General features: G+C 25.5%; 1 protein-coding gene across 2 annotated transcripts in view; it reads right to left on the bottom strand.

Annotated features, from left to right (window-relative positions):
• The window catches only part of sm (heterogeneous nuclear ribonucleoprotein L), a 66,492-nt gene extending 42,245 nt beyond the window's left edge, over positions 1–24,247 (bottom strand). For both annotated transcript variants that reach the window (XM_011496028.1, XM_011496029.1), the window contains exons 1-3: positions 23,550–24,247; positions 5,888–5,931; positions 3,152–3,221 (exon numbers count right to left, since the gene is read on the bottom strand). In XM_011496028.1, the coding sequence (XP_011494330.1) occupies positions 3,152–3,221; positions 5,888–5,931; positions 23,550–23,612 (177 nt within the window). In that variant the 5' untranslated portion in view covers positions 23,613–24,247. The remainder of the gene's footprint in view (positions 1–3,151; positions 3,222–5,887; positions 5,932–23,549) is intronic.
• Positions 24,248–24,578: the final 331 nt, after the last annotated feature.

Genomic DNA, 24,578 nt, shown 5'->3' with positions numbered 1-24,578 from the left:
TTTTATTTTTTTATGAATTATAATATTCTACAAATAAATGGTTATAAAATTAAAAAATATACTTTAAAAGTGATAAGATTTTAGAATTTCAAGTATCAAATTATACGTACATCCCACATTGATTTAAGTAATAAAGCTTTGAAACTTTTAATGTTACATTTGTGTAACTTTTTATTATATAGCTGATATTATATTATAAGCAGTTTTTAAAATCATTAAAACGTGTATGAATTTTATTTATCATTAATTCATTGTTCATTATTAATTATTATTTTATTTCATAGTTCTTAAAATAATTATTATTGGACAAATTTAAAAATGAAATACCACAAATTTTTAACAAAATTATAAATTATGCATTTGAATTAAACAGAATTTGTCATCTACTTTAAATTGTAAAGTATATACAATAAAAACATGGAATTATTTATGAAAAGGATGAAAAAACATATACATTGTCTGGACAATATTGTGTGGATTTGTAAACGCATGAGTGAAATAAGCACAAATTATTCAATGAAGTGATTGTTCTGCAACACTTTTAAAGCACATATAACGAAGGACAATAACTAGACAGGAAGAAACCAATAAAAATTGCTTGAATAAGAGACTTTCAGATTCATTTGCTAATATATCTACATAATACTATATACATCTATATAATTTTCATTTAATATTTTCTTGTTTTTTTTTTATCAGTTTTTTGTAAATAAAATATTTATTTTACTCTTGAAGGATGGTATTGCAAACTGCGCAGATTTAAAATGAAAACTTTAATATTATGCTCAAATGAATGTGACACCTTAAAATTAAACAATTAATAAACAAATAAGGCATTTTAATAATTATTATTTATTATTATTATGAATAATAGTACGGGATTAATATAGTCAAGAAATTCTGTTTAAAAATTCCGACAAGAAGCTTGATATATATATATATATATATAAAGCTTGATATATGTATATAAAGCAAATGATCGCTCATTAATACACGATGAAATTTCGAAAATATAATATAATTTTATTATAAATTAGTGTACCTATGGATTATTAATGATATAAACATAGTATTTTGTTTCACAAATTATTGAAAATTTAACATCATGTTAATATGTATATTATTCTAAAAGCTCTCAGCTTTATTTTGTATATGCGATTAATGGTTTAGGTATTTATTGAATGTTTAATAATGTATTTTTAAATTGTATATCAATCAGAAAGATCAGTATGACAAATATAAATTAAAAATTAATTTCTCTAAAGTTTGAAATTTTCAGCTATTGTAATATTTGGTTTTCATTTTAAATGCAGGTATACATTTACAGAAAATACGGTTCCAATTATTAAAATACTATTATAATGATATTAAAATTATTTAAGATGAAATTGAAAGTCTTTACTATTCTATTAATCATTAAAAAGAATATATTATTATTTTGTTCGAGTTTATTTTAAACACAAAAATGACAAAATAAACCGATATAAATATAAATATTTTTTTACTGATTTTTATTGCAATTATTTACTTTAGAAAAATGTAAAAAATCTGATATATTTTAGATTATTTGACGTAAAATTTTGTTTTTGAAAATTGGTTTCTAAATATACTGAATTTATTGTCTATTTCCCTTCGCTTGAATATGAGCTGAATTGAATATGAATTGAATTGGTTATTACTTAATAAAATAATAAATTATTCAGTACATTTCATCGATTCAATTCTGAAAAAGTTATAAATGTTAAGAATTTAATCATATTATTGTTTAAACACAACAATCTTGTAATACTTTGAGAGAATTGCGCATCAAAAAGTAAGTAACTTGAGAAATTAAATCGAAAGAATTTTAATTCAAAGCAAAAGTATAGAAGACAAATATGTAAAAAACATAAAATCTGAAGTTATATCATTTAAAAAGAAATTTAATTAAAAATTGAATTTTTGTATCAATGGAATCTTTTGTGAGCAATATTTTTGCATTTATTTTAGAAGACTATATTACTCCGCTAAAAACAATTTTTTTCTTGTTTGCAGTCAATGAATATTGTGACATTCCAGAGTGATACTTATTTTATAAATTAATAGGAACAGCTTGTAGGAATTAAAGTTCACATCATAGGGTTTAAGATTAAAAATTCGACTGGTATAGTGGATTAAGCAATTCAGTGAATACAAATAAGATCAGACAATCATTAATAATTCGACAATCTTGTATGTGTATGGACCAATTTAAAATTACACTTTCAAATACTAACAATACCGTCAAGATTTATAATTAAAAAAAGTGTATATTCTATAAATTACTTATTGTTACATATAAACGTATGTTCATATGTATATTTATATAAATTTATATTTATATATAATTTGATTCTAAAGAAAAATATTAAATTAAAACCCGTACATCGAAGTATGTTTTATTAATATCTTATCCACAGAATCCATAGACATTTAAAATTCTTATCATTTTCTTATTTTACAAAAATATTGAATTGCATAATTGAATAATTATTAATAATAGAATTTTTTATTATGAAAATTTATTTTCATTTTATTTTTTTACTAAAACGTTCGATTTTACATATTACATATTTAATGATACTATATATTGTATAATGTGGTATTATACAAGAAATAATACAAATATTTTAATTATTGAAACATAACAAATATATAATTTTATCATAATTTCAGTAAATCAATTAACATAATCTATTTCATATAATTTCTAAATATCCAATAAGAGAAAGGTTAAATTAATAAGTGATAAATAATAATGTACTTCATTATAGATGATTATTCTTACAAGTATGAAAATATTCAATATCTGTCAATATATATTTATTTATTGGTCGTATAAAATCATTGATATTCATTTTTTTTTTAATTTTATGGATTGTTAAATATGCTTGAAATATTATTGATCTTAATATTAACAATAAACGTTTTATTTTTATTAATGTTTTTTCAATTTCATTAACTAGTAATTACTTATTGTATCCAATTTTAACATTATAAAAAACAATATTTTTCTTAAAAATAACATATATTTTAGAACACTTCACTGCTCATATGAGCATGTAAATATTATTTTGACATCTCTATTTCGTCTTATTTTCGCAGTTTAATGTCATATGCAGGTTCTACTTACCACAGTAATTGGATACACTGGATTAATGACTGTTAAAAGTAGCACGTGATTGGGCTTATTATTGTCTTCCCTGAAAAATAATCACAATGTATATTAAATACAATCGAAAATTTATAATGTACTCTACTTTTCATAAAAATACATACAAATTAATTACAAAAAAAATATCTGGATTTATATAATATATATAAAAGCTCATGCTTCTTCTATTGATAAATATTTCAAGATAACTTTAGTTCGAGATATTTATTTTTATTCTACGTTTTTTTGAAAGTACTAAATATTATTATATTTTAATACTATTGCAAAGCTTGGCGAATTTTTCGAAACTTCCCTTTCATTATTCTATGATCTGTGAATCATGTCATTTTAAATATATGAATGCATGTTTTTAAAAGTAAAATACTTATCAAATAAACTTTTGAAGTTTTAATTGCTATGAATAAATAATTAGAACTTCTTTCTTCAATCTAATCCCTTAATTTAACCATAGCTTAAATTATACGATGAATAAAATTGATAATTTTTCAATTGGAATTCAATCAAAATAACGTAAAAATATAGATTTACGTTTCAAAATATCTACATCTGAAATTATTGAATTAAAAATAATGCTTACAAAATTTTTCGAAGAAAAATAAATTCATGTGTTAACTGGGTTTTTTGCAACGAAAGAATTTATAAAATGTTATAAAATATCAATATAATTAAATGAAAACCGATTAGACCAATTTATACAAATCCTTTCCTTGTTATATCAAAACCTATCTTTAAGTAAATTTTTTACTTATAATAATTTCAATAAAATATTACAAATAACTAAATTATTAAAATATCAAGGATATTGTATGTGTTTCATACACCTGAGATTAATGTAAAAATAAAGTTCTAGGCTTCGTTCAAGTACATAGCAATACTTTCTTTTTATCAAAGCAAATAGAATATTAATATAAAAATCGTGTACCTAATAATATATTTTTTATAAATTAAATATTATTCGTACCAATAAATTCTTATTAATTAACAATTACTACCTATGTATTATTTATTACTAACTTTTTAAATTTAAATAAACATAAAATTTACAAAAATAACATAGAATTTTAATATTAATTTTTTTTACTCGAAAAATGGTTTCACTATGAAAAAATAGGTTTGTGTGCAACGCATATTACATTCTCTAGTGTATAAAAAAAGATATATACTGTATATATTACTCGTACATCATCTTAGACTAAGATTTTATTTAAAATTACGTTTAAAAAATATTATATTTTTGTTGAAAAAAACAATAATATTCGTATTAAAAACAGAAAATTGTCCTATAGAACCATCAATCTCGAAGTATCGTGAAATTTTGTGTCATTTTATAGATTATCATCGTAGATTTAATACTTCATCAATGTAACATTCGATTATATTTAGGAATATCAATAATAAAATATAAAATAATTAATAATTGTATGAACCGAAATTATTTCCCGATACAGTATGAATTTAGCATTAATTATTGCATGAAATATATTCTATATACATTTATTTATTCTATATACTTTATTTTTTGCAAACATGTTTCATAAATATGTATTTTTCTTTTTTTATTATAGTAAATGTTACACAAATAATTATAAGTTATTTACAATATATATTCTATGTTATAAATACAAAAATCTTATTTAAAAATACAAATAATATGAGAATTTTTTAAATATAACGAAAATAAATGATTTTCATTTTTATGAAAAATTTTGAATACTTTATGAACCAAAATCAATTTACAGAATTATATATCAATTAAATTATTTAATATACAATTTAAAATTATGAACTGCTTATTTTGAAAATATTTAATTTTGTAATAATTAGAGTTTTTATTGACTGCAGTCATATAAGTTCAATTTATTGTAATAATTTCACAATAAGAAATTGTAAAAAGTAAAGACAATAAATTTGATTCATTATGGTTTTATTGAAATTATCACTAACATTTTATATGTATCATTATATATTTCCTTATTGAAGTTTAATTATGCAAAGCCTGAGCAATGTATTTTATCAAAAATATTTCTGTTAAATTATGATAACGTAATTGAAACTAAATAAAGTAATTTATAATAAAATTAACTGTATTTAACTAGTATTTTTAAAAAACTTTTATAAAAAAAAACAAATTTAGTATAAATTTACATATTCCTCATCAATAAATAGCATAGCATACAGAAAAAACAACCAAAATTAGTAATAACGTCAATAAATAGTAAAAATTCCAGATGAAGGAATGCAAAAGATTGTGATATGCAACTAGTCGGAAAATAGAATGTGAAATTACTAAAAGACGTAGTAAGTTTAAGCAAAGCCGGCAAATGCACTCAATAAGATAAGAGGATAAAGAAGAACTCGAAAGAATAATAGAAAGAAATTAATTAAATCGCAGTCTGTAGACCACAGTTACGCTGAAGTTCAAAAGTACGCAGGTACTTTGGCCAAGTCTAATAATAAAAGTTAAGCTAAGCGTTGAGTGCATACGAAATTTAGGACGGCGATGAGCAAGACAAGGAAGAGAACTACGAGAACGACGATGAGATATATCTGTCTTCATCTTTCTGCCTTGTCATTGTTCTACTCGCCTTCCCCATCCCCAGAGATCATTCCCTCTTTAAATGTGAACCTTACACGTCCAAAACTTTCATATTATCTGCTTCATGTGATTGGAGATTTTATTTTATAAGGTCTTACCTTTTACGTCGAGGTTCATCTCCATATCCGCTATACTCGTGATTCTGAAACAACAAAGGCTTTGTATTAATACAGAGTCTTTTAAGAGTATTTATTTTGAGTTATATTCATACGCTAAATTAATAATCTTGACAAAATAAACACTATAAGAGAACGATAAATATGAGTAACCTAGAATGGAACTAAGACAGATTTTCTAAAATATATAGTTATTTTATAAGTTCATTGCTTATGTTAGTTCACAGAACAGACATATTTTATCTTAAATTTATCAAAACCAATTATTATCTCTACTGCTCTCATCAATCATAATATATTCTTGAGTAACTATCAATTTTAATAATTATCAAGACAATTTAACGTATATTATTCCTGTAGCTTTTCATAATACATGATAAATAAATTAATTGATGTTAGTTATGGAATAAGCAAAACAGATGACAAGTGAAACAATCACTTAATTGCATTTGTAAATTAGTTCATAAATACAAACGAATATTGTTTCTAAAATAAATCATACAAAATTATTTGAATAAATTCTTAAATCTTTTAGTTTCGTTTACATAAAAATTATATTTTATCATAAAAAATTAATATATAAATATATAATGTAGTCAAAATTTAAAACACATGCGACCAAAGAACTCTTACAATTAAAAACAGAATGTAAACAAATTTAAAACGTAATCATTTTTCAAAATCAATAATCACTTAAAATACAATGCACTTCGGTATTTTTCATCTGTATAAAATTTATATTAATTATACTAAAATAATAATGATTACTTTAAAAAAATAAAATAAAATAAAATATGATAAATATAATTATCTGAAAACAGATTTAAAAGTATGTATATTTACGAATATTATTAAAGCACCAAATTCAATGTATATAGTAATTTTCTTTTTAAAAATATATATGCATTTTATATATTCTTTAATCGGTGATCTAGAATTTTTGATAGAATTGATAGAATCAAGATAAACTATAAAATGATGATCGAAAAATATCAAAATAAATTCAGAATCTAATACTATTCTCCTATTAAGTCTGAAGTTAGATTATGCAATGAAGGTAGTTGTTCGACTTAAGATTACTTAAGCCGGTAAAATGAACGATAAAGAAGGATGAAGTATTACGTATTAAGCAATAAGTATTAAAACGATCGATAAATAAAAACTAGAGGGAGAGAAAGAGAAAGAGAAGAATGTTGACCCATCAAAAACTATTAATAAAACATCTGCACGTTCGTACTTCAAGCTACTATGAATAGTGCAGTCATAAAAGGCCTTAGAGAGTTATCAAGTATAAAATTCAAAAATCTATAAATTCCTTACTATTTCTACCATACTTTTATTACATCACGTGTATATTTAGTAGCTACATATTTAGTAGCCAGTTTGTTAACATAAAATTAATTTTTTTATGCATTATATTTTTAAACGCACATTACATTGATTTATATTTATATTCATATTTTTAATTCATGATTATTTATCATATAATCGATATAATAAAATGTTGCTCTGTATATTTGATGAAATAAATTTTCAACGTTTCTTACCTCCATAATCAATTTATATAAAATAACTTTAAACCGAACCCAATTTAAATTTTTCAAGTTTAATTATATTATACAAAATAAATAATTGTTTTAATATATAGTAAATATTTTAAACTAAAAAAACTACAATATTATTCTGTAATCGTCTAATATTCCAAAAATATTAAAATTTTGATAATTGAAAATAAAAAAAGCGGTTTGCTATTAAGAACACGAATAACAAATACTTCTCATATAATAAATATAATTTAGCATAAGTATAGAAAAAAGCTGTTAATCGATTTAAAATAATTTAATTTTACATTATTATTCATAAGCTACAAAAGTAATAATATACGACAGTTAAAAACATTTGATTATAAAAGCTCATAACAGTATTGTTTTTAGTAATCAAAATAAACAAATATATTTATAATAATAATTGTATTCACAATGTTTTTGCATTATACAACTAATGAAATATAACTAAAATAAAAGTATCAATTCACAATACAATAAAATTAACATTTTATTGTAAAAAAAAATTTTCTAACACTTGGAATTTTTGTTATAAATGATATATTTGTGATAATTTTTTTGGCTATTTTATTGAAAACCATTTTAAAAATTAATTTATATTTTAAAATGATCCTATCTTTTAACTAGTAATAAGGATTATAGTAAGTTCTGAAATTTGATAAATACTATATAACCAAGAATAATGGCTAAATTGTTAATCATAATTGATTCAAAGTATCTCTTATCCTATTCATACAAAATTGGTATAAAATATTGTGTAATCAAGATACTTTTATTTAATATAAATTCATCAGTTCTATTTTTATCCTCCTTTATAATAATTATATCTAAATTTGGTGATCCAGGGACTCTTATTACTATTGCACATACATAGTTAATAACTTCAATTATAAAATAACAAATTATATTTTTACACGATTTTTTAATAAAAAAAAAGAAAGGTACTTATGTATTTGCCACATTTAAAAAATAAGAATATATATTGTTATTGCTTTAATAGTAAATAATGATATTTTTAACTAAAAGTTAAAGTACCTCCAGGATCAAGTTACTAATGAAACTATATAAAATAATTTATATTTTTGTGCATTTAGAATTATTTTATATTTATTTATCAAAATTCTTAAATCATTTAGTTAAGTCGTAAATTCTATTTATTTAGCAAAAATTTTTATTATCATTCAGAAATAGCTTTGAAGATTTTGCTTAAATTATTTTTTTACACTTTTTTATTTAATAAAATACTTCGAATTAAATTCCCAATCTGTGAGCAAATATTGTTAAATATTCTAATTATTGTGTAAAGTAAACAATAAAAAAAACATTGTTATCATCTTCATCAGGCAGTCCCTCCGAACTACTGATGCAGATAAATTAAAGATTTATTTTCTTGTTTAAAGAAATGGGTAATAGTTTCATACACAAATATCCAAAGAGAAAGAAAGAAGATCTAATGGCATCCAGCCAACTACGTGTTGATAAAGAAATGAACAAGGAAATAATGTTTATATTTGATTTCTCAATTTTCTTTAATATATCCGTAATAGTTTAAATTAGTCTCAGACAATTGATCTAAGAAATATAAATATTTTTGTGAATTCTTTTCACTCAATAGGTAATAACGTTCTTTTAAATAACACATATTCAAATGTGTATGTCAATGAATTGTATAATCTTTTATTATGGCTAATTTACGATAAATTTCGCTTCTTTAATCATTAAAAATTATATTTGACTAAATAAACTCGTAATATGTGCTCAAATTTAAACAATAATATGATAATAATTTAACATAATAACTATTATGTTATAATAATATATATAATAATTATATAATAATAAATTATTAATAAATTAAAAAAAAAAAATTATGTATACGATAAATTTTTTCATGATGCTTCAATTGTATCATTGTTGGTGTATATGGAAAATCTTTAAAAAATTAATATTGTTAGTATACATACTATTTATAGAAATTATGATTACATTATCAAATATAATTAAGTTTATATGAATATGTTAATCAAGTTCTTTTAACACTTTTAATTGTATTTCACACTTTTTATATATAAAATATTTGTTCTTCATATAACAAACAATAACTTCATCTAACTGGTTATGTTTTAGATTATAATTATGTTTTAGATTATTATAAATTAATGATTTTCTTTATATAATGTATAATTTCAATATTTAGTAACTTTATTAATTTAATACATTGTCTAAAGTAACATATTTTTACAAATTTATATTTTTATTTGGAAAATTTTTTTATTTTTTCTTAGCCATTTGTAGTTTATAATATATAATATAATTTTTTAATATTTTTGTATTGGCACTCGTATAAATTATAAGAAAACTTTGATTACTTTTTATTCAATTTATAATACTATTAATGTAATACAGAATGAGAAGATTCATACTATAAAAAGAACATTTAAATTTGTCAATATTTTGCTAATAATATTTAGATGCTTTTTTCAATTCAACAGAACATTTTAAATGATCTATCCTAATATTGCCTTTACATAATTACTTATCTAAAAGTAACTGTGTTTGTCAAATAGAAAATAATTTGTGTTATAGTTATGCTCATAATTCAAAGTAAATAAAATAATTTAAGTAAGTCAACTATTAAGCTCAGTGATGGAACACCTAGAAGAAATTAAGAAAGAAAAAATGAGAAAGACAGAACTACCTTTTTGACATTCGGGAATCATAAAGTTCCTAGGTAATGAGACTTATCAAGTACCCTAAGCCAAAATTAGAGCTTCTATTGTTTATACGATCCACTTAGTTGTACGGATTCCAATTGGATCATGGAATTGAGATGGCGACATACTCAATGCCTAGTTGAAGTCTGACGAAGCATAAATCGACGTAAGCAACGACAATACTGAAGCCACTTCGCGACGGATTATGCAAAAACAGCTAGCTTTTTTTTTCTCCTTCTTACCGTGTATTTAACTGTAACTATGTTGACAAGAAACTGCAACCCTCGCTAGCAGAAATAAAAAGTAAAGAAGCCATATCGGAACAAAGTTAAGACACTATATATTTCGCACAACCTATAATAAACTTGATTTCTCTCCAGTTTCATTTTATTTAGTTTTACATTACAATCATCGACCAAATTACGCTGCTTGAAAAACTGAACCGTTTTAATCTTTCCCGTGTCTTGTATTTATTTTCATTTTTCTAAGGTTCACCTAAATAATATTTAAACATGTTAGCCAAAAAATATATTGTAACTCCTTTTCCATTAATACAGTTTAAAGTTTAATGAATTAAAATAATTACAGTGGTGAACAAACAATATTCAAAATTATCAACTACTTATTATTAAATGTATTATTAAATGTATTATTATAGAATTATTATTTAATAAACATTCCTCTATGGTCATAAATAAAGCAAATTAAAAATTTTATTTAAATACAAAGTTTAGCTCATTATTAAATAGAATTTATTAAAATATATTTATTTTTAGTAAGAAGTAAATAAAGAAAACTACAATAACAAAGAAGAAATGTAAAATCAGCAGATCATAAATTTAGAAACTGAATAAAACTATTATTTTTCCAATTTGAACAAGTATTAGTTAAATAATTTTTAAGTATATACCACAATTACTGAAAAAAATATTGATTATAAATTTAATTTATTCAAAACTTAAATACTTATAATTTCATAATATATTTTTATAATGTCTTGATTTTATTAAATTTAAATATCCAAATTTGTATATAAAAAAATGAAAAAATAGAAAGGAACTTTAAAATTTTGTTTTTGTTTATTAACAACATGTTAAAATGGCTCGTGATTATTTGTATTTTACATTATTGTAAGCAAATCATTTTTCAACGCAATTCTAATCTTATTTATAGAATACATTATCTTCATTGTAATAACGAAGTGAATATGTGTCAAAAGACAAATTTTTGAAAACGTCGAAATCCTAAGTACAAATAAAATTCGTAAATAAAAGTCAAAATTAAAAAAAAGACAATATAAGAAAGTACTCATTATATTTTTTATAAAAAAAAATCCTGGAATATCGGGTATTAAACAATTTCAAATGCAATATAGATTAAAATTGAATTTACTATTTTAAACAGTTGTAATAAAAAAATGTGAATGTCCGAATAGCCCTATAAAATGAAGTGATTTATAATTAGAGAACATAAAAACGTTCATATAATAATAAAATTCCTTGTAATTGTAGATTATTTAATATTTTAATAAACAAATAAATTTATTTGTAAAATAGTCTATTATTGACCATTATTTTCATTATTTAATTTATTAAAAAAAAATTAATTATTCATTATTAAAATTTTTATTAATTCTGCTAAGAAGTGATATATATTATCTAAAAATAAATAGATATATTCACTTACTATTAAGCTAACAAGGAAACGTTTTTTATTATTTACATGTTGTGTATGAAATTTATACAATACTAAAATTTTATTATATAATTGACTGTGTGTTTTAATAATCTTACAGTTATTTAACACGCATTACTGCAATGATTATTCTATTTATTGTAATCTTATTGATATTAAAAAAATCTATTTACAATATCAAAATCATTCAAATTAATAATAAACAGCTATTTCGAAATTCTATGCATTCGTTGAAATGAGTGACATTATATTATACTATGAAATCCTAAAAAAGATGCAGAAACAAATACTATACAATCAATACGTTGGAACCAAATAAATCGACTTGCGATTTTAGAGTTAAAATATGAGGGAGGCATCGTTTAAAGTGCTCTCTCTCTCTCTCTCTCTCTCTCTCTCTCTCTCTCTCTCTCTCTCTCTCTCTCTCTCTCTCTCTCTCTCTCTCTCTCTCTCTCTCTCTCTCTCTCTCTCTCTCTCTCTCTCTCTCTCTCTCTCTCTCTATCTATCTATCTATCTATCTATCTATCTATCTATCTTATTTTTCTTCTACAGTCACAGACATAACTAATTGAATCATAATTCTAGCTATTATAATACTATATTGAGTGTCTACATTATCACATTTTTTTAAGAATATAAAGGTATATATTATTACTTTAGGTAAAGGCGTGTTTAGTTTAGTGTCACTAGACTAATAGATAAGGTAAAATAATATTTAAATACATTAAAGAAAATTCATAGATTTCATACGAATAAAATATTTTAAACTATTTAAAAAATTATATTCATTAGAATTATTTTGATTTGTTTGATAAAATGAAGAATATAAAATGAAAAATAACACAAAGTAAATTCAGTAAATTATATTTCAAACAGAACGAGAAAAAAAGTTTAAAATGGTGCATTAACATAAAATGTTTATGAAATGAGATTATAAGGTTACTATACTTTTACATGTCTTTTCATTTCATCTTAATAAATGAATTATTTCTAATATAATATTAAATGTATGAACCATAAATAATAACGAAGTAATGAGTTGATTCTTAATCTATCCACTAAAATTCAAATAATTCAAAATAAAAATGATCGATAACACAAATAATTAAGTATATATTGAATAGCTTAACGATATCGATTTTGATAGTAATTCTAATTGATCTGTTTTATAGTTACAGACAACTGTTAATCAATATAAAATATAATTTAATATAATGTATAGACGATGTATCTAAACTGTCTAATCATGTACTGTTTTGAAATTTACTTCCTGAACAATAACTTATAAAATTGAACTAATAATGTCTAGAAACTTTTTGAGAATTATTTGCCACTAAAATAGCACATCATTATCTCTGGCGTCGCAATATAAGTGCACCATTCAAAATAAAAACCTAATTGAGAAATATAATATTTCTTAACGTATATTTATAATCACTTAATGATACTTTACTGAATCAATGGTAATGTTCAACAATGATTATATACTTATACAAAATGATTTTCTAATACAATTTATTTTCTAACCTTATTAATCTGCAAAAGTCGCATTGTACTTAATATCGTTATGTTTATTATTTATAAAAACAGAATAAAGCAAAGACATAGTGTTTAAGGAATACATATCGATAATTAAATATAACTTGCAATTTCTGTACATACGAACATTAATAAAAACTACAATTAATTTTCATAAGTAAACGTTGAATTATATTTATAGCGAAAAATAAGTAATTGTTTAATTAAACGAAAAGAATTATAACACATAAATGGATAAAATATGTTTACAACTTTATTCACATTATTTAAATTTAAAGAAGCTAATGTAAATAAAAAAAAAAAATTAGTGTAATTTTTTGTTCAATATATCCTATCGGAGGCTAATACACGGAATAAAAGATAAAAGACAACAGGAGGCTGTACACGCGTCTGGGCTTAAATCTACAATAGCTGTTGGACTTTTGTGAATTATAATTTGAAATATCATATGCTATTATTTATTTAACTATATTCTACTTGTGACATTTAGTTTTAAAACTTGGCAGACCACGAAATACACAAGCTTATACGCAAAACTAATAAGAATGACATCAATGTTTCCTAGATTCATAATCTTTGTAGATAAATATTAAATAATTTATTAAATAAAAATGATGGAAACTCGTCATTTTTTAATTATTATTACTTGTAATAGATAATGTAATGTTAAATTATATAAGTAGTATAAGAAATAGTTTACTTTAATATTTATAAATACTACTTCAAAAATATACCTGTAAAGAATATATATATATATATATATATATATATATAGATATATAATACCCTACGTAATAATTACCCTATGTAAATGCATATATAAAATATACATTTTAAACTATAAAGTTAATTTCATTTTTATACAAATAAAAAAAACACTGCTAATGGTTTTGTTATGTAATGAGTTATTCTGATATATTTTTAAAATCGACTTTACAAAAAAAAATTGTGCATTTTAATTTTTAATTTGTAATTGTAATTTTTAATTTTTAATTATCACAGTTATTTACTCAAAAATTGATAATGAAGTAGACAATTTATCATATATAGCAAATCTTTTTAACAATATATGCACTTTTATGCATTATCTTCGAACAAATGGTAAAAAGAAACTTTTTTCAACATACGAAAGAAAAAATAATATGGGAAGTCAGACTTTGATAAGACTGTGTTAAAATATTTGATTGATGGTACAAAATGATTAAATTAGACTAAATTGATACGATTACTATTTCACATTAATTATTACAATTTTTAACTCAAAAACATGATATACTGATTTTTTTTTACAATATTTATATTTGATTAACAATACTACAAGTAGATAACTAGTAAATGTTAAAAAAAAAAACAAAATTGAAATGTAAAATAAAGAAAACTTTTATTATACGTGTTAGTATCTATAACTATTTTAAAATATCAAAGGAAATTTATCGTTTTTATCTGATAAAAAAGTGTTTTTGTCGTTATAAATTGTAATATAAGTGAACTACTAAAATAAATTTTATAATTTCCATAAACGTTAGTTATAAATATTGAACATTAATTAACAAATATACCAATTAATAATTATTGAAATAAACTGTTGTAACCGTTTATGCAGTATGTAAAATTCGGCAAAATATTTTTAAAAAACCCAGTGCGAATATAAAAAGTTGCTTCACAAATAGCAAGCACTTAAAAATAAACCTTAAAGTAAAAGAACGAAAAGTTACATATAATTAATTAGAACTTTGTCACTATAGTGTTATAGTACGCTCATCTGATTGTCATTCGCTAATTAATAAAAATTAATCTTAGCATTGTCTGTTAGAATCATTCACATACATATACATCGCATTATATATATGAATGCATTGTTGTCTTGTCCTCAAATAATCAGAGCAATATAACGGGATATAACGTGCAGCACCACCTTCAAGTTTTCCGTTGGTCTATTGCATTGCTCAACTTTTACCTCCCTCCTCAATCACGCTTTCCTCCTGACCTACTTACTACCTATCTCTCTTTCTCTTAAGCTTCAGAATCTCCGACATCGCATTTTCCTTCCATTCGCCTACATACTAATACAGACTTCAATCAATGCCATGAGTACTATTAATAACGATTGCTCTGTGTAATAAATTTAGCGGAAACACAAAAAATACATGTAAGTGAAAATTTTTTATAATATCCAATTTAGCTCTGCCCAGAGTGTTTACGAATTTGAACTACGAGAAAATGAGTGAATATCTTTATTAAAGGAATGCATTATTCGGTTGGAGAATGGCTTACAAAAATTTCTGTAATCTTTCCAAGAGGAAAACATTTTATGTATACTAAATTTTCTAAAAGAATTTTTTAATATAGTTTTTCATAACAATTTCGAAAGTTTAATTTGCACTTAAAAATTATAATACAAATAATATTTAAGAATAACTATCGTAAAGCCAGTAAATTATTAAGTAAAAATATAACCAGTACTAGTATAAAATATATAAAAATAATATTTAATGTAAAACGGTATTAAAATTAAATCTCAAAAGCTGAAGTTGGCGGGCATTTAATTTAAAATGAACTGAAATCGATTAAAATGAAAGTGAAATTTTGATGTTACTCTTACAAAATTTTATGACAGTGCACTGTCTAACATTAAAAGACTTAATAACGAGTTGAAAAGCGCATTTTGTGGTTCTCAGTAATGATGTACTGTTAAAAAACATTGCCACAAACGCCACTGATGATCATTTCTACAAGGCTCGAAGATAAAACGAACTATGTACCATATATCACTACTAATCGACTAATATACTTAAGAAATGTATCTCCAATGGGCAAATCTCAATATACAGAATTTTCAGATATAATAAATTACTCGTACACAGTTTGATTCGTCTTTGCATAACATCATTAATAGTCGGGTGTATATCAACGCTCTCGCCAAACCCCTGAATGGCTTGGCTCGGTTCCTCGAGCAAGAAAGTTTGAGAAAAGAGCGTTAAAAAGCTGTTGATCAAATTGTGTCGGCAGGTGTTAGCAAGCGGTGGAACGGACGGAGGCGAGCAGATCAAAAAGCCGCAGCCTGAGTCAATATATATAGTTGCACAGCCGTATGATCGTATACAAGAGGCGTCCAGCGATGCAGAGTCCGAGCCCGGGTGGCTGGCGCATCAGTGCCGCTAATGGTGATGGTCCGCGACCGCTACAAGCGAAAATGCTCGGGTTGCGGAAGGTACAGCCTCGGCAAGACCAGGGCAAGCGAGATATTTCGGTCGGTCTGACACGGCGTGCAATTCGATTGGACACAGCCATCTTCTTGCCGTGACGGCCTGTGACTTTTCGCCTTGGCACAGGCCATATTGCACCTACTCAACAAACCATCCCTCTCGTCAGATTGATGCACGTCGCGTTGCTGCATTCAAACCTTCTGTCGTAGCCTCTGTTTTTGCTTTCCGATTATCATCCAGCTTGAGGGACGCACGCAAGGTGCATAGCCAATTTGTAATGGCACGTCGACTCTATTTTCAGGTGACTGCTACTGTCGCAGCTACTTCTATTACCATCACCGCTGCTCTTTCTATTGCCCCTATCTCATGCTTACATTCTATCTATATCAATTGAAACATGACAAAGAATAGCACTTATTCTATTCAAGCAGACAGTTAATTTTAAATTCCTTTTGCCATATTTTACACCAGGAAGTATTAAAGCAGTTTTCACCTCTTTTTTTTTTTTTTTTTTTTAAAGATTTTTATTTCCATTTATATTTTCATAATATTGTATTCCGCGATTAGAAAAATACGAAAAAATCGATATATTCATTATTTCGGAAATAAACTTACCAAAGCTTTAATCTCCTCATAAATAATAGCATAACTTATATATCAGTTTTGAAATAAAATATATATCCTATAGCTACTTACAACGCATCAAATTTTCAAAATTCAAACTCATTTGCCCATTTCAGAAAAAAATCCTAATACAAAATCATCTTTTTCGTTTAATTTTTATTTATTCTTTCATTTTGAGTTTGCAATTAAACTCGAAGTTCCAATAAACTTATACGGGTATTTAAAAACGAATTTCAGTTTACTCTCCTTACGAGACAAACTTTCTTTATTTTTAATTTAAAAATAGCCCAGTAATGATTATAGATATTATAAAATCATAATGAAATAAAATTAATAAACATGCTAAGCAGCCTAAAAAATTTATATTACCAAATTATCTTTTTAATATATAATACACAGAGATGGTAATGTAAAATATTTAAAAGGTCTGTAAAGTAAAGATTATATAGTTTTGCAATTAAATTCTGCTAAAAATAAAAATAAATAGTTCATTAAGAAAGAACTAATAAAATAATAAAATAAAAATAAAATAAAATAAAATAAAATAAAAATAAAAATAAAATTAACTGTTAACCAGTGATTAATACAATTCTATGTTAACTAACTAAACTAATTACATACATGTGTTCATTTAAAATCAGGAATTAGTTTCATTTAACTCAACGTATTCATTGCACATACACGTGCACTTATACGTAAAAATTAATATAGATAATTCTAAAACAAATAAATTCTTATACTTCTGTATTTTGTGATCATTCGCCATAATAATCGCTATGATTTCTCACTTCAATTTAATATCTGTTTTTTCAATCTTTAATATTTTTGCTTCACTTGTAGTAATAATGAAACTTTACTAAAATAAAAACTATACACCATATACCTCAATTTAATTAAAATTTTGTGTTCGATTAAAATTAACTCAATTATAAGTAACAACTTTAAATTTATATATTTTTACGCATACACAACTCAACAAAAAATTAACAACAAATATCTTATAAATTATAAATTATTTAAAATAATTATATACAATTATAATGATGAAATAAAAATCAAACTCAAATTTTAACATATTAAACTCGTTAATACTATTTCGTTTCCGTAAAAATCTCCGAGGCCCGCATTAATTTAAATTTGTCTAATTTTTACTGTCGATTTAAATAGATACATTAAAAATTATAAACATAACACTATGATCTAACTGGTATTATAACTGATAGCAACATTGAATGTCTGTATTCAAATGTGAATCGATTGCTTTACTGACAAATTATTCAATTTTATCTTATTTACATACTTCATTCTGTTTGTACTTTCTAATTATTGTTCTTTTCTGCCTTATTTAAAAATTATACATCATTTAAAGTAAAATAAAATTAAAATTAAATTACATATTTTCTAAATTATCAAGAGGATCATATTCATAATTAAATACTAAACATATGCTTGAAATAAAAAAGTTGAATTTAAAAATCGTAAAGCTATTTTAAAAATTTTAAATAAATAACAAAATTAGTCTTTTGTAAACTTATAGAAATAGACTTTTTAATCAAAATGTCATCAATGAAAATATTTAATTTGAGTTGCTAATATAAAGTTTTTAAATTCACGGATTCTTTACTATACAAAAAACATATAACAAACATTTATTTTTTTGTATAAAATTTTAGATTTATGAAAGAACAATTTATATTTATTTTTATTACAATGTTAATATTTCAAATAATGTGATACTTTATGTAACAGCTGTTCTTATTCATAATTAATATATCACTTTAGTGATTAATAATATTTTCATGATCTGTTAAGAAAAATAAAAAAATATTTCGATCAATATATGTAATTGTTCTTTTAAACAAATATTTGTAAAATATGTTGAGATTTACAAGAAAAATTGTTAATAGCAGACATGCTTTCATTAATATTAATCGAAAGATATAAATTCAAACAAATAACAGTAATCAAAAAAGATAACGAGTCCTATATAAATAGCCTATACATATTAGATAAGACAGAGATAAGCCAATAAAAATCAATACAATTGCGTACATGCAAAAGAAAAAGGAACGTATGAAAAAAGGGAAAGAAAAAGAAATGTCTTCTCTTCCTTCTGTATAGTTACAGAAATCCCTGACCAAGTCCAACGTGTGAATGAACACGCATCACGTAATATGCAGTCATTAGTTGAAGGAAGTTTCAAAGAAATACAAAAGCTAATAATATGGCGCATCGGTCTCGAGTCAAAGTAACTCTTTTTTTGTAGTTTGCTCTCTGCTCTTGCTTGACTTCTCTTCCTCCACTATTTTCTCTTTTCCTGAAACCACCAATATGTCATGGGCAAACTGCCACTCGTGACTTTTCTGCCCTATAAATCTTACATCTGTACTTATTATGACGCTTGAAATCAAACCAATAACCGACCAGAAGTTTTTCAGCTTTATTTTTAATTTATCTGTCTTTAACTCGGATTATTATAAAATTAATCATCACGATGATTGTTTGATAAATTACTTTGAGATTCATTACGCGTAACATATTTAATAAAGTATCAAAATTATTGGAAGTATTCAAAATAATATTTACCATTAATAATATTAAGATTAAATAAAAAAAAAAAAAAAAAAAAAAATCGTTAACAAATAAATAAAATATACGGATGTAAATTGACGGTTACTCTTCCACGTGTGCACGAGCATATGCTAGTTAAATTATAATATTCCTTTAATTGGTAAACATTTATTATATTGTTCTTTACTTTTTCTAACTGGATATAGTTATACTTATTTACTCGTACACGTGTACGGAGTATCAAAAGATAATATTACTAAATTTTATATAAGCAGGAGGATAATCATTCATCTTATTTATGATTCAATTTTAATACAGTACAAATGATGGTATAAGTACAATTTTGTTACAAGTATTTCATTTCTAATAGGCATTTTTTTAATATAATGCCGTAAATAAATTATTATTTAATATTTAATAAATTATTGAATAATGATATTTGTTTTAATTTGTAGTTTATATTATGTTTATTAAATTGAATTACACGATAGCATTAAATCCAGATAGTACATTTGAAATTCATAAGAAATAATTTTATATCTAATGATATATTTTATGATACTACATACATTGTATTAATATAAATACTTCGACTATAATTACGATTATACGGAATTTATATAACTTTAAAAGTTGGATAGTGAAGAGTGGATAAAATTATAACAATATTTATGTATAACAGATGATAAAAAAAAATTAATTTAATTTCAAGTATTGCAAGAGATTAAATATGTAATAGTTAATGTTGAATATGTTTCAATTCAGAATTTTATATTTATTTAACTACATAATCTTTTATACAAAATTATTATTCTAAAATTAATTTAAGAGTACTATACTTAAAATATTAATTACTTTTAGCTATAAGACTTTGATATAATACAAATGTATCATTTAAATTCTTTTGTTTTACAATTTCAATTTGACATTAGGAATTTATATTTATGAGTTGTATTCAAATTGTTCATTTTCTTTAATGCTTTGACCAATATTTCTTTATTGTTAACCACGCTAAAATAAATATTTTCTGTATTATATAAATATTATGTTTCTTTTTGAAAATTAGAGAATATATAATTAATTTTTATCATAAACAACTGCAAAATAAATATATAATATGTATTATAAGCGAAGTTGTTAATTCATATATATATTTCAAATCCTACGCGACAATATAAACACAGGAATAAATTAGTGACGTGTTATTAAAATAATTTTTGACGAATGATTTATGAATTTGAAATGATTATTAATCGAGCATTAATACTGCTTCGCCTATTATTAATTAATACTGAATAAAATTGGTTGAAATATAGAATTAATGGAATAATGTTATATAATTATTTTTATTATGTTTATTTCATTTTTTGAACTTTTAAAAACAATTAATTTTGCATATTCATTTCTGGTAACGTATTTGTATACCGCGCTTTTTCAAAAAAAAGTATTTTAATTTTTTCCTTAATATTACTTTTGTTTTTATTCTCTAAGACACTACACTGAACCAGATCTTTTCACTTTTCATTTGATAAACAATTTCATAAAAGTTCACATTGATTTTTAATTTTTTCTCAACTTGTTCTATTTATATGAAATTTATATTTTAATTTATGTGTACTTGTATACATTAATTCATACATGGAGCTAAAAATTTTGTATTTGAGTTCAACATTAATCGTTGAGAAAAATATGTTCCTTTTCAAAGTAATTACTATATCTCATAACTACATACAGGCACCCCCCCCCCTCCACACACACACTATGAGATAAATATAGCCAAAGGAGAAGCATTATCTCTAATAAAAAATCATAGTGAATCAATTAATGAATTAAATAATTAAATAAACAACGCAAATATTCATAAACCTCAATATTATAAGAATTTATGGTCTTCTCCATTGTATAGTTATAATTTTACATGGTACAATATATTGTATAGTTGTAAACCTAATCACATATGTATGTGAAAATATGGTAAATATAACAGGTTATAGCATGTTAAATGGATTATTTGACTAAGCTTATTATGCATCTCTATTATGAAAATTGAAACTAATTGATATTATTGATAAATAAATCTCTTGGATGTATTTGGTCTTTATATTTTCTCAATGAAAATAAAGAAAAAATCTTCGACCAGATGAATGATTAAGTGAAAAGCTGTGTAATCGATATACCGTGACGAGTCGCGTGTGTGACAACGGAATGCTGCATAATCTTCTGTCGACTGCTAGAATACCGAGGTCTTTGGCCTTTGATATACTATAACGAATAATACAAATTTTTAAACATTTTCCATCTTCAGAAATACTTTATTATTTTTTTTAATTTTATCGCCTCTTCCTCCATGTCGATTTTCCTTCTTCTCTTCAGATATTATTTTTGTCTTTATTAAATCTTTTTCCAACAAATTATCCAACTAGCCGATATTTTAATAATAAATTCGTTAGTGGCATAAAGGTGAAGAACGTTTTTGTACTATCGATACGATTTATCAAATTCTATATCTAAATGCTAATTTCTTAGATACTGTTTCCTGTTTCGTGGGTACTATACAGCTGAATTTCAAACGTTTAATTGATCCGAATGAGTAAATTAAAAACAAAAATCATTGTTAGCTTGGTGATAAGAGAGGACAGTCCAAATTGGAATGGCCGACTATGGCGAGAAAGGTGGAAAAAACAGCAAGTTCAGTCAGAAAACGAAAGAAAATAAAAAGTGTTGTTTGCGTGCATGACTGCAGGCGAATAAAATAAGGCGACATTGAGATGATTCGTTCATGGCAAGAGTCATCGAAAGCAAGGTGCTCGTGATTAGCGACAAGAACGGCTTCCCAGTCCTTCGGCATTCACGAAATAATCAATATAATTCGCGACGAGCCCCTCAACGATTCGACTCTACGAACACTATCTGTCCCACTCTTTTCCTCTTTTCTCCTCGATCATAATCCACGCGCCGAATAGATAACAGGTTGTCGCAGGCAGTGAGTCAGAGAGCTAAGATTCTTCCCAGTTCAACTTTCGGTATTGGCCTGACCTACGTTGTGCACCGGTTGTATGTTACGTACATGCGCGTTCGCATGTAGGCAAGGAAAAACGCGAGCAGAAGCCATTTCGACGACGTTGGCCCCCGTACGCGTCCAATGTGCTGCTGATAGCAAACAGCTATGCAGAACGTAACGTACGAGAGAGGGAGAGATGGTGGGTGGGGGATTTCGTGTGTATGTAGCCATACGATAGAGAAATGTGGGAGGAGGAGGGAGGTAATAACGAAGGAAAGAAACGTAAGCGTCTCTTATCAACGTGCCACAAGGGTCATGAAGAGGAAAAGAAAACGAGGAAGCTGCTCGGTGACGCACTCGGTAAAAAAGGAAATGCTAAACTAGCAAGCATTAATTTCTTCTTAGTTTTGCCCTCGGCGTCAATAAATAGGGACAGGGACGACGACGACGACGACGACGACGACGACGACGACGACGACGACGACAATGGTAATATCGGTGACGACACGACAATAAGGGAAACCGCGAGCGATACAATACAAGAAGTACAGTAGAAGGGCGGATGAGAAGGGTAAAAGAGGAGAAAGGGAAGATTTCGAGGGCTGGCGTCTGTTGGTTATCGAAAGGAACGGAACGCGCGGTTTTCTAGCATCATTCATTTATTCATGCGCGTTGCCAGGCAATGCCAGCGATCGCGAGCCAATCGACTGCTAGCTTATTCTTGCTCACCCTGTGGCCGGACTCCTCTAGCCTCTGCCTCTTGGAGTGGGGCCCGTCCCCGTTGAAAGCCATCTCCTCTGTGGTAGACAACTCCGTTCCAAAAGTAAAGCTGGCGTCGAGCGACTGCTGCTCCTCGCGTCGCACACGCACGCGACAATGGCTCGTGCTCTCCTCGGCTGTCGGCGAATCACAACGAGATGAGAGTAAACGAACTCACAGCCGGCCTGAAGCTAACTGCCGAACTGCTAAACTGCCCGACAACTCGACGTCTTGGCGAAACCGTGACGATTAGAATGAGACTACGGGACAGAGAGAAGGGACGAAATGAACACCGACCGGACCGACTGGAGGACTGGCGAATTAACGAAACACCACGAACGGCGAACGACGAACCATGTGCAAACGACCAGGACGAGCTGCGCAGTAGCGCTCGCGCTCACTTGGTTCAGTGTCGCTACAGCTCGCGTACTTTTGAGCCGATTCGTCGAGCGCCACTTGCGCAGTCGCCCGTCGGCATCAACAATATGGCGAAAATCCCGCTTCATCCATCTCACTGCCAACCTTTTATCCACCCTTCCCATTCCAAGTCCATTTCGAATTTCTATTCCGAATCCTATGCCGATATCGCCTATCATACGATTTATAACGTACAAGTTTATATGCCGGCTGCCCCACACTTGCTTTATCCCACTTTCTTGTAGAAGTTTTCTTTCTCTTCCACCTTTAGGCCTCTCCTTACCGCTGTTTGTTCCATGATCCCCTTTCCAACTCTTCTAGGCCGATCGCTAATCAATAGCCACGTACGCATCATCCCCTCTTTTATACATTTTAGATAAATATGGTCACGCGACTCTACTTCCTTAAAACTTGCTTTATAAATTATATTTTTTCGATATTCCTAATTATAAACGCCTGGGCGTCCTAACGATTAATAAACAAACGTAAATTCTGCTCGTTTCATTATAAATTTATTAAAAATTACTCCATAACACCAATCAGTTTCACCAAAATTTAAAAAATTTCTATTACAAATATAAT

Source organism: Ceratosolen solmsi, unplaced genomic scaffold, assembly GCF_000503995.2.
Source record: "Ceratosolen solmsi marchali unplaced genomic scaffold, CerSol_1.0 scaffold11, whole genome shotgun sequence".
In the NCBI taxonomy this organism is placed as follows: domain Eukaryota; kingdom Metazoa; phylum Arthropoda; class Insecta; order Hymenoptera; family Agaonidae; genus Ceratosolen; species Ceratosolen solmsi.
Note: the sequence above shows the minus strand (reverse complement) of the source record. Positions and strands in the feature narration are given on the sequence as shown.